Here is an 11327-nt window from a genome sequence, read left to right as displayed (position 1 = left end):
CTCAAGGAAGAATACTCTGAATTGGAGACTGAGACTGTCACCTGGACCTTCTGAGCTTTTCTTTTCCCTATGAGTGTATAAAGGGAGTTACAGTCTTGATTAGGGTAATCAACCACCCTGTCAAGGGGAAATATGGTTACTGCTACACAAAGTAGGCAGAAAGGAATGCAAGTAACTCCATGGAATTCCTTGGGGAATCTTCACATGTCAGCAGGACTAACAAGTACTCAGATTCGCTAGGAATAAAGGTTTAGGTTACCCCATCAAACAATCCCAACCAACTAAAGTGCTGGCCAAAGGCAGGGGGCATGACATGGCTCACAGAGAAGGGATGTTATAAATGCCAGTGGCAGCCTTATGACCATTACAGAAATGAAGACGTAGCAATGGCCTCTCTTCCTCCTTGCTGTGTTTTTCTTTTCCTTTCCTCTAGTATCATATAGGGTATGCTGGTGGCAGTTACATTTACCATTTATTCCTTATATTACAGGATATTGAGACAGAATTAGGGGTACCAGTGGAAGAATGAACTTACAACTGGATTCATGAACAGGATATGCCACATAGGGTGTCTTTCCTTTGGGGAGATCAGTATATTTTGGTTATATATGAGAGTTTCCTTATGTTAGAAACATGCATAAATCTGTGTGTATGGGAAAAGGATGGGAGTGTATGGTATGTTATTTTTGCCTTTATTTTGGTGACAATATGTGGTCTTTTCTTTGGGTAAGTACCTTTCCTCCAACTGCCACAAATACGAATACAGTACCTTGCCCTCCATCCCTCCCAAGAGAGAGGCATATGACTCAAGTGAAATCAGACTCTCTCCTGGGATTGGAACTGTGAGCAGGATGATACAGGGAAGGAAGGTGACTGGAGGCAGATCATGTGGGTGGCAGTGTCTTAAACAGAAGGTTCATGAGTCTTGCTACTGAGGTCCCTAGAGCTCCCCTCATCCTTGTATTTCCTGAGGCCTCGTCAGTCAGCTCTTCCTTTGGTCAGGTGAATTTCACAGATACCCTTCTGTAGTGGGCCAGATGGTGGCCCCAAACATATGTCCATATTTTAATCTCTGGAACCTGTAACTGTTACCTTATTTGGGAAAGGGTCTTTTTGCAAATGTGGTTAAGGATCTTGAGATGAGGTCATCTTGGATTATCCTGGTGGGCCTAAATGTCATCAAAAGTGTCCTTATAAGACAGAGGCATTGGAAGATTTGACATATACAGACAGTGAAGTGAGATCAGAGGCAGAGACTTGAGTGATGCAGCCACAGCCAAGGAAAGCTAAGAATGGTAGCAGCCACTACAAACTAGAAGAGAAAAGGAGAGGGTTTCCCCCTAGAGCCTCCAGAGGGGAGGGTGGCCCTGCTGACATCTTGATTTTGGATTTCTGGCCTCCAGAACTGTCAGAGAATACATTTCTACTGTTTTAAGCCATCAAGTTTGTCTGAATTTGTTACAGCAGCTGCTGGAAACTAATATATCTTCCAATAAATTCATTTTTTGCTTAATGTCAGTTTCTGTTGCTTATACCCCCAAACTGTAATTGTTAACAGTCATTCCTCACTTTAATTATTTTATAAATTAACCTTTTTGACCAAGTTTGTTCCAACTGAATTCCTGTCACTTGCAACCTGTTCTGGCTGGCACAACCATGGACAAAGTCTGTGCCAAATCCAGGACTGGAGCCTGAGAATGTGGATTCCAAGTCACTCCACATATTGCCCACCCTCTCCAGTCACTCAGACAGCATGTCAGGGAGCCATCTCCATACAAGCAGAAACACATCCTGGGGCCCAGCTCTTTATTTGCATAATGGTTTTCATTGATACATGGGAAGGGGAGCGAGTTGTTGCTTTTCTGCCAGGACCACAAACAGCCTCATGGTGGGCTCAGGCCAGATGATTCTCTCTTGAGCTTTCTCCACACCAGTATTAGGGACCTGTTTGTAGGGTCAGAAAATATGGAAGCCATCGGGTTTCTTGGTGTGTTCCGCAAGACCATAAGGGTGGTACATTAAGCCCTTCTGATCTGCCCCTAACCTAGGTTCAGCTGGGCCTAGATGTAAGGAGCAGAGTGTGCAGAAGGGCTGGTATGTGTGTGGTGAATTCAAGGGAGGCCCTTTCCTGCTTAGCTCCATCCTCTGTTCCAATCTGGAGACCCACAATCCATGCGTATGTAGGGGGCCCACTATGTACTAGGCCCTGTGTATGACACACACCTTCACACATGCCATTCTCTCTGCTTGGAGTACTCCCCCCTGGAACCTCATTTGCTTAATTAGCAATTTTTCATTTGGATGGCAGGTTAGATTGGCACTTGCTCAGGAAAGCCTTCTCACTTTCTCGGGCCATGGTCCCTGATACATTATACACACCTGTACTTAGTAGAGCTCACTATGATATATTTATGTGATTATTGCATTAGAGTCTATCTTCCCTACTAGTCGGTAAGCTTCATGAGTATAGGGATATATTTTTCTACCACTGTATCTCTTGAGACTAGTAAGCAGTCCACAAGTCAGAAGCCAGTAAATCAGAGTGGCTGGGCATAACACAACAGCATGTGTGTCTGTTTGTGGGTGGCAGCGGGGGAGACACTATGGGGAACCTGAGAGTACATGCCTCATGCAAAGGCATTCAGATTCTTAAAATATAATAAAAATACTGTTGGACTAAGCCAAAACATGACTGCAGGCCACACACGAAGCCCCAGTTTAACTCTTCCAATGGGTATTTGTTGAGTGAGTGAGTGAAGAACCTACAAGGAATATATTGTAAAAACTTCAAGAACCAAGCAGGGACAGGGCAGGCGGAGCTGAATGGACCTCCTTTTCAGTCTTGTTCACACCTTTTTGAGGGCCAGGTCTCTCTCTCTGGCTATCTTTTTTTCCCCTCTGAGCTTGGCACCTAGTGGGCTGTAGGAATTGGTTGATCTATTCAACATTTACCAAACACCTGCTCTGCACCAAGCCCAGAGTTCAAGCAGACAATGTCTTCCATCTTGAGGCTCAGGGTGATGGGACAGAGATAGCCACAGTCAGACAACAACAGCACAGTGCTGGGTGCTGTAGCCACAGTATGTGGAAAGGGCTACTGGGTCCCCTCCTCTGACTTTCTCAGCAAGTGAAGAGAAGATTCGGCAGGTGGATATGAGAGATATGCCCCCAGCAAGGATGAGGGGGCTGGAGCTGGCCAGAAGGGAGAGGACTCTCACACATGGGCCTGGATGGGTACTCTAGGTAGGGCTGGACGTCTGTGTGATGGGCAGAAAGGAATTGCCAAGGTCAGACTGTTGGGGGAGGGTCTGGGAAGCCAGTATTCATATATGTCAGCCCTCTGCCACCAACATTTCAGAGCTGAGCTGGCTTGAAGTTAGAGACCCCTCTGCTCTCCTTGGCTTTCATTGCCCTCTGGGTCACAGATTCTGACCATTTGACAGAGGGGCTGGAATCTGGACTTGGGTGCAGGGATTGGACCACTTTACACAGCAGCTAGGTTGTCTCGATCTCAGGCCAGGGGCCCTTCAGATTTTCTTTCTCTCACATCAGCCCTGAGAGGAAGGTCAGAAGATTATTGCTTAGCAAATCTTGCATACCAGCTAAAGAGGCAAGTACAATGCTACGGCACTTCCTCCCAGGACTCATCCTCCTTCCCTCCAGGACTGATCTTTGATTGCTGACTCCTTTTGGATGCTCCTAGAAAGGAACCACAGCCGATATCCAGAGCTCCTATATCCAAATCTCCTGTCTGGACCCTTCCCTGGCTCTGAAAGGGATTTCTTATCTTGTGGATCAACTCTGGGGATCCATGAATCACCAAAAACCACATGCAAACTTTATGAGGGCAGAAGAAAGATGGAGTTGATGGAGCACTGCTCCAGGCCCACCAACAAGCCCAGATTCCAAACCTGACTCTGCCACTTCTAATTGTGACATCTGGGAGAGGCCTTGCTCATCTCTTAGCCTCAGTTTCCTCATCTGTGAAGTGGGGATAATGATCTTTCTCCAACACAAGGCCAAACATGACCTGGCTCATGTACAGGAGGTGCTCAGGAATCATTAGCATCCTTTCAACTTCCTCCCTCTGGCTCATGCCTGCTTCACGAATGGCTTGGAGGCAGGTTTATAAAGCTTTCTGAGTTGCTTGCAGAATCTCACAGAATCTAGGGTAGCACTGTCCTGCCCTGAGCCTTTGGAGGAAGGAATGCAGCTTTTGAATCTCATTTCTCAGGACAGCATGAGTGATCGTGAGAAGCTCACTACCATGAAGAACTTTAGCAGGGGAGGAATCTCTGCTGTCTCAGCTGACTGTAGGGGCATGGCAGGGGGTCACGGATCCCTGGTTTTAATACATCTGAGGGTGTGGAGGCTCACTGGGGGCCTGGCTCTCTAGATCTGCAGGCTGTCCCTCCTGAGAGGTTTCTCGGGATGTCTCCAGAGATGCCTCCGATACCCCATCAACGCTGCTCAGCAAGTCCTCAAACTCCCGGTGGTTGCTGTTGCGCACGGCTGCCTCCAGAGCCTTCTGGCGCCGGTAGAAGTGGGAGAACTTGTTGAAGATGATGGTGATGGGGAGCGCTACCACGAGGATGCCCCCTAGGATGCAGCCTGAGGCTGCCAGCTTGCCAGCCACCGTCACTGGCACCACATCCCCATAGCCCACGGTGGTCATGCTCACTGTGCCCCACCACCAACAGGCTGGGATGGTGTTAAAGCCCACGTCCTCCTCCTTTTCAGCTGTGTAGGCCACACCAGAGAACACTGACACACCCACGGCCAGGTACAGCAGCAAGATGCCCACCTCACGGTAGCTGTGCTGAAAGAGAATGTAGAAAGCCAAGTCAGAGTGGATGGGCTTACAGTCCTGGTATTAGGCATGTGGGGAAACTGAGGCCCAAAGAGTATAAAGGACAGGTCCAAAGTCAGCAAGATAGAGCTGGTGCTAAGGCCCAGGTCCCCTGACTTTAAACTAAGATCTTTCAACTACAGTTGGCAGCAAAACTCCCTGGTATTGAGCACAGGCCTAAGTTCTATTGTCCGAGGTATCTGCTAGGCTACAGCTGTTTTTTCGAACTCCGGGGTTACTGGTGGCACCACAGCCAGGGAATGAAGAGCTTGTGATTTTTACACTGTTGCAGAACCAAGAGACCCATAGTTTATATTCCATAATGCAAAGTTGGTTTCATGTACTTTTGACTGGTCTGAAAAGTATAAAAATATTTTTTGCTCCTCCAGGAAGCTGAGAGGACATAAGTCCCCTGGACCACCCACAGAATTCACTTTCCTATGGCTGTGTATGTTTGCTTTGTCCCTGAGGCCAAGCTCTAGGGCAGTGATTCTCAAACAGGGTGGTTTTGCCCACCACCTCCCCCCCTCCACCCTGCAAGGGACATTTGGGAATGTCTAGAGACATTTTTGGTTGTTGCAACTGGGACAGGTGTGCTACTGTCCTCCAGTGGGTAAAGGCCAGGGATGCTGCTAAACATCCTAAAATGTACAGGGCAGCTCCCACATCAAAGAATTACCTGGTCCCAAATGTCAGTAATGCAAGGCTGAGAACCCCTAGTCTAGAGCAGAGTCTCTCCAACTTTAATGCGTGCAGGAATCATGCAGGGGTCTTGGCAGAACGCAATCGCATAGTCTTGGGTAGAGCCAGAGAATCTACAAGTCTAGGAAGCTTCCAAGTGATGAGAAAGCTGCTGGTGGTCAGGGGCCTCACTTTGAGTAGCAAGGCTCTCATCTGGAGTATATTACACCTGCGTCTTAGACCCTGGCAGCCCTGATTAGTAATACTCTTCTCCCCTACTGAAGACAAAGCTAGCAGTGTCAGGCCCTGGCTCTCTGCATGGAGGGGACAGGGCAACGTTCTGGGGCACAGGGATCTTCCCTGGGGAGATGCTGAGCTCAGGGGGTCTGGCGAATGTAATTTCTTATACCTGGATTCTGCCTAGGTCATCTGCCAGCACCCAGTATCCTGAGGGCATATAAGAGGCTTTACTAAGCCATGGGTGGAAGGGATCTTTCTTTTAGCATTGTCTGGGGATTATCAGCAGGGCCGCATGGAGCTTTAGCAGAAAGAACATGAGGTGCTGGAGCCAGGCACAGCTGGATTCTTCTCTGGGCTCTACTGCTTATTGAGGAACCTCCAACAAGCACTGTCACCTCTCGGAGCCTGTTTCCACCTCTGCCAAGCAGTGACAATAACACCCTCACGAGCTCTCCTATACCCTTGGGAAAAGTCCAAAATCATGTGCCAAGACTTCATGGCCCTTCGGTGCCCTGCCCCACTCACCTCTTCAATCTCATCTCTGGGAATCTCCTTCCCTCCATGTCCCCCTCCCAGCATTCATCCTGTTCTCTCTCCAGGCCTCGGCACACGCCGTTCGCCTTGCCTCCCTCTTCAAACCAGGCTAATTTCACCCCCTTGAGTGCAAGCTTGCCAGGGCAGTGATTCACCCACAATGCAGCACCTGGCACAAGGAGGATGCTCAGTAAACTGCAACCAGGCTTTAAAGAGCCAACCCTCCAACCTCAGCTTCTTCATCTACGGGAAGAGAATAAATAATAGCATCTTCCTGAGGAAGTTCTCCTAAGGACTAAATTGATAACGGATGTGAAATTGGCACAGATTTAGTGCTCAGTAAGTGTTAGCTCCTGGGGCTATTCCTAGACTTTATCTATTAAGAGTGACCTATGATTATCAGAGCCCCCGATAGTGCCAGAAGAAAGGCTCTAGCAGAAAGCCATTTAGCATCCTGCTTTGAGCATCTTTGTGATATATATAATTTGATGTTTGACAGATATATCAAAAGTGATCTTTGTCTTTTTTCTTTGTTTTGAAAAAGAAAGACAAGCAAAGCTATGCCCCAGTTTTCTCCCCAGGAAAAAGAGATAACGGTAAGCCCTTCTTCACAGGGCTGTTGGGAATGTGAAACATACACCTGGTGTCCAGCCCTGTGCCTGGCATAAAGGACGGCATCTCAGTTCAACGTAAGCCTGGACTCGGCAGGCTTGTAAGTTCACCTGCTAACCTGCTGGATGGCTACCCCCGCCCACCCCCGCTCCAACCTGGCCTCAGAGGCCGTACCTTGAGCGTGGCTCCCAGCGAGCGCAGCCCGGTGGAGTGGCGCGCCAACTTGAGTACGCGGAAGATGCGCATGAGGCGGAACACCTGCACCACCTTGCCCAGGTGGCCGAACTCCTTGCCGCCCGAGCCGCCCTGGTCGCCCAGTGCCACACCAGCCAGCAGCGTGAGATAGAAGGGCAGCACAGACACAATGTCGATGAGGTTGAGCGGGTGGCAGAAGAAGTTGCGCGTACTGGGCGCCAGCAGGAGGCGCGACGACACCTCGAAGCTGAACCAGGCGATGCAGAAATACTCGAGGCGTCGCAGCACCGGGTCGTCGCGCACGCCTTCCGGGCTGCGGCCCGCGGCCACCGCAGCCACGGCGGCCGCCGCCTCGCGGGCCTGGTACTCGGGCAGGCTGTGGATGCACATGGCAGCGATGGAGGCGAGCACCACGCTGATGGAGACGCAGCTGAAGAGCTTGCTCGGCAGCGAGTAGCCCGGGTTCTCCATGGTCAGCCAGAGGCGGCGGCGCAGGCGGCCACAGCGCGCCGCGCCATAGCGCGCCAGCTCTCGTTGCACGTCGGAGATCTCGTCGGGGCACGGGTCCACGCTGCTCGGCGTGTCGCTGTCCTCGTCCCAGGCGTGCGGCTGGCTCAGCCGCCTCTCCAGGTAGCGCGCGCGGCAGCACGCGGCAAGCGCGTTCTCGCCCAGGCCCCAGTAGTCGGCCTCCTGGCCAAAGGCGAAGACGCACAGCTCGTCGAGCACGTGCAGGTGGCCAGTGCGGTAGAAGTGCAGCAGGCCCAGGAAGAAGCCCGGGTGCCGGTCGAAATAGAATTCGCGCGCCGACTCGTCGTAGTCGTCGCACAGGCGCCGCGCCTGCTCCTCCGACGCCGCGGCCTGCAGCCGGCCCAGCCGCGTGCCCGGGAAGCGCGCCAGGGCGCGCGCGCTCAGCTGCCGCCGCACGCCACCCACGTTCACGCGCAGCGCCTCGTCGCTTCGCCGCCAGCGGATCCCGGTGTCGGGGGCCGGGAACTCGCTCACAAAGACTTCAGTGCTCCTCCCTGCGGACACCAGAAGGGCGCGCTGAGGAGTTCCCGGGCTTCCCTTCCTGGAAGACCAGGTTAAAATCCCCTCCTCCATCCAACCAGCCAAGGAGTGTTGGAGGCTCTGTGTGAAGCATCTGGTATGCAGGAAGCGCTCAGTAAATGTCAGGTGCCCTCAGGACTCAGAGTCAGGCCTGGCTTTGACTATCCTTCATCCCCATCATTTAACTTTGGCCAAATCACTGACCCACCCCACCCCCATTTCATTTTTCTCCTTTGGAAAATAAATGCTGAGATCTACCTGGAAGGATATGAAAGCGGCGGAATCGCAGGATGTCCTGGCACCTAGTGGGTGCTCACATAGGATGTCTTCTTTTCCAGGACAAACTTGGATTTATTTACACCAAAGGTCTACTGTGGGATCTTGGGCCCGCCAGCCCTCTGAACCTGTTTCTTCTGCAAAATGAGGATAGTAACACTTACCTGCTGGGGGTGTTGGGAGCACCACTTTAGACCGGAGGTTCTCATAGTGTGTTCCCCGGACCAGCAGCATCAGCATCACCTGGGAATTTGTCAAAGATGCAAATTCTCAGCCTGCCATCGATTTACTGAATCGGGAACTCTAAGGGTGGGGTCTAGCAGTTTGTGTTCTAACAAGATTGGAAAGTGATTCAGATACATGGTCAAGTTTGAGAGCTCCTGCTTTAGATTATGTAAAGCATCTGTAGAGTCAGCCAGACCTGACCTTGATCCGTGGCTCTCTTGTGTCACCTTAGGCAAGTAACATCACCTCTCTGAGCCTCTGTGAAATGGAGATAAAAATATTCACCTCAAAGTGTGGTTATGAAGATTAAATGACCCGATGTCTTTCTTGGGCTTGGCTCACAGAAGGAATTTAATAAATTATTTACTGGTGTCACTATCTTCTGGAGTCAGGCAAACCTGGGTTTATTTCCACCCCTGATGCACCTGGGGCCTTGAGGAAGCTATTTATCCTCCAGGTCTCAATTTCCTGCACAACGTAGACAATAGCACCTACCTCCAGGGATGGCTGGAGGATTAAGGTAGATTATAGAAAGTGCTCAGCCTTAGTGGATACTCAGGAAGGATTTAGGTTCTTCCACTACCCACCAACTCCTGACTGCTAGAATTGGGGGCTAGTGACACCTCCTCACCACTGGCAATCTCATTTGCACTGTGGGTTCAGTAATATCTAGACTAGGGATTAAGTGTGTGTAAAGCACCTGGGCTTGGCATTAAATGGATTTGGGGTTCCACCCTTAGCTCTATCACTTGTGTGACCTCAGGCCAGTCTCCTTCCCACTCTGGGCTTTAGCTCTTTTACCTCTGGAATGGGGATAATGTTGCTTTGGATGAATCATTATTGTGGTATATGTTCAAAGCCCTGGGAAAACAGTAGATGCTCAATAAATGTTAATCCTGTGTACTTCCCTGTGGTCAGACCTGAGTCTGCCACTTACTAGCTGCTGACCTTGAGTGCATTCGTTGCCCTCCCTGGGCTTGTTTCCCTGTGTGTGGAACCGGGTAGCATCATACTTTCCAGGAGAGGCTCAGAGAATTAAATGATGCAAGGTGTTTATCGGCAGCATGGTCCCTGGCACATAATCAATGCACAATAAACATGTGTGATGTAGCTCCACTCCCACCTCCACTTGGATCTCCACCTGCATTTGGCATCAAAAAATGAAATTTCTAATCCAGTTCCATCACCCATTAGAAGCATAATATTGGGCAAATCCCTTCATCCATCAGGAACTCACTTTCCTGCTCTATGAAACGGGATAATTAATTCAACAAACATTTTCTGACAAGAACCTGAATATCAGTAAGAAAGATCAAGTGACTTGTTCAAAATCACCCAGCTAGTCCATGGCACAGCTAAGGTTGGAGACCAGGTTTTTTTATTTCCTTCTCTCTCCACACACTTATTTTGAGCACCTCCTATCTGCTAGTCACTTCTCTGGGCTCCATGCACACCTCACTGGGTTTAATCCCTACACCAGCCCTGCCAGGGAGGTTTTCTAATCCCATTTTACAGATGAGCAAACTGTACCAGCCAGGGTCTCCAAAGCGCGGCCACCCCACACTGCTTCCTCCTTGGCTGGGGGTGGGGGGTCTCTTAGAGGGGATAAGAGCACCAGGATCCCCAGGCAGCCCCGCCTCCCACTCTGGCTGCCCGGGACCGTCCCGGAGCCACGTCCCTCCCCAAAGGAGGCCCCTTACCTGTGGTGGCACCTCCCGGGCGCCTCACGTGTCCGTCCCAAAGGCACCGAGGCTGGGAGCCGCTGGCTATACTCGATCTCGCCTCTGCCCCGCCGGCCCCGCCGAGCCTCCTGCTGCAGGCGGCCCCGCTGCCCTCTCCTTCCTTCTTCCTTGCCTAGTCCCCCGCGGCTGAAGGCCGCATCGATCGCTGCCGGAGGAGGGAGTGAGGCCGCTGGCGGCCGGAGGCGGCGGTTTCTATTCCTGACTCGGTTGGGGGGTGGTGGTGTCTGGAGACTGGGCCTACCTGCAGGGGCATCCTCTGGAGTTACGGGGCCGGGAAGGAGGGGTCATTTAGGGCGTGAGGATTCCCCCTAGAGAGGGATTTCAGCAGAAGCTTCTCTGGCAAAGGAACAACAGTAGAAATGATTTGCTTAATTGAGTGTTTAGTATGTGCCAGGGTACTTCAGCTGCTGCAAGTGATTGATCTCAGGTATTCCTGGCACACACTTGACAGGGCCAGGATCTTATGTCCCCCATTTTAGGGGTGAGCTCCAGTCATTTTCTCAGACCGTGGGCATCTGAGTTAGGGAGCTGTAGAAGGTGGCCTCATCTCCCTTGGAGCCCCAGGTTCTTCCTAGGTGAGTTGTGAAGCTTGAAACGATTATTTTACCCCTGAGGCGCAGTGTCCTTACCTGCCCACGGGTTCCTGATTCCCACCTGCCAAGTGGGTTGTGAGGGCAAAGAACATGTGCCAAAGAGCTTTGTAGAGGTTGTGAAATCCCCACACATGTACCTGTTGTGTGGCTGCTGTGTGCCTGGTTGGGGAGAGGCTACTGGAGACTAGGGCCTGGATATGAGCCTTTGCAGATATTGTTATTAATAATAATGATAATTACCAACACTTATTGAGTACTTACCTTGGGTCAAGCATAGACCTCAATCTCACTCAAACTGCAAATTTATCTGTGGGGTAAGTGCTACTATTATTC

General features: G+C 50.9%; 1 protein-coding gene across 1 annotated transcript; it reads right to left on the bottom strand.

The window, feature by feature from the left end:
- Nucleotides 1-1791: 1791 nt before the first annotated feature.
- On the bottom strand, nucleotides 1792-10667 carry KCNS1 (potassium voltage-gated channel modifier subfamily S member 1). The gene is made up of 4 exons (XM_055266378.2): nucleotides 10360-10667; nucleotides 8599-8677; nucleotides 7091-8133; nucleotides 1792-4819 (listed from the first exon to the last, which is right to left on the bottom strand). The coding sequence occupies exons 2-4, from the start codon at nucleotides 8672-8674 to the stop codon at nucleotides 4349-4351; spliced, it is 1590 nt and encodes a 529-aa protein (XP_055122353.2). The 5' UTR covers nucleotides 8675-8677; nucleotides 10360-10667; the 3' UTR covers nucleotides 1792-4348.
- Between the last annotated feature and the right edge of the window lie 660 nt (nucleotides 10668-11327).

The sequence above is a fragment of the Symphalangus syndactylus genome, chromosome 24 (assembly GCF_028878055.3).
Source record: "Symphalangus syndactylus isolate Jambi chromosome 24, NHGRI_mSymSyn1-v2.1_pri, whole genome shotgun sequence".
Classification (NCBI taxonomy): domain Eukaryota; kingdom Metazoa; phylum Chordata; class Mammalia; order Primates; family Hylobatidae; genus Symphalangus; species Symphalangus syndactylus.
Note: the sequence above shows the minus strand (reverse complement) of the source record. Positions and strands in the feature narration are given on the sequence as shown.

Coding starts and splice junctions, on each gene's coding strand:
- KCNS1 (XM_055266378.2), bottom strand. CDS start 8,674: ATGCTGATGCTGCTGGTCCGGGGAACACACTATGAGAACCTCCGGTCT. Junction 8,134..8,598: donor GCTCCCAACACCCCCAGCAG/GTAAGTGTTACT, acceptor TGGTGTCCGCAG/GGAGGAGCACTGAAGTCTTT. Junction 4,820..7,090: donor CGCTGGGAGCCACGCTCAAG/GTACGGCCTCTG, acceptor ATTCTCTTTCAG/CACAGCTACCGTGAGGTGGG.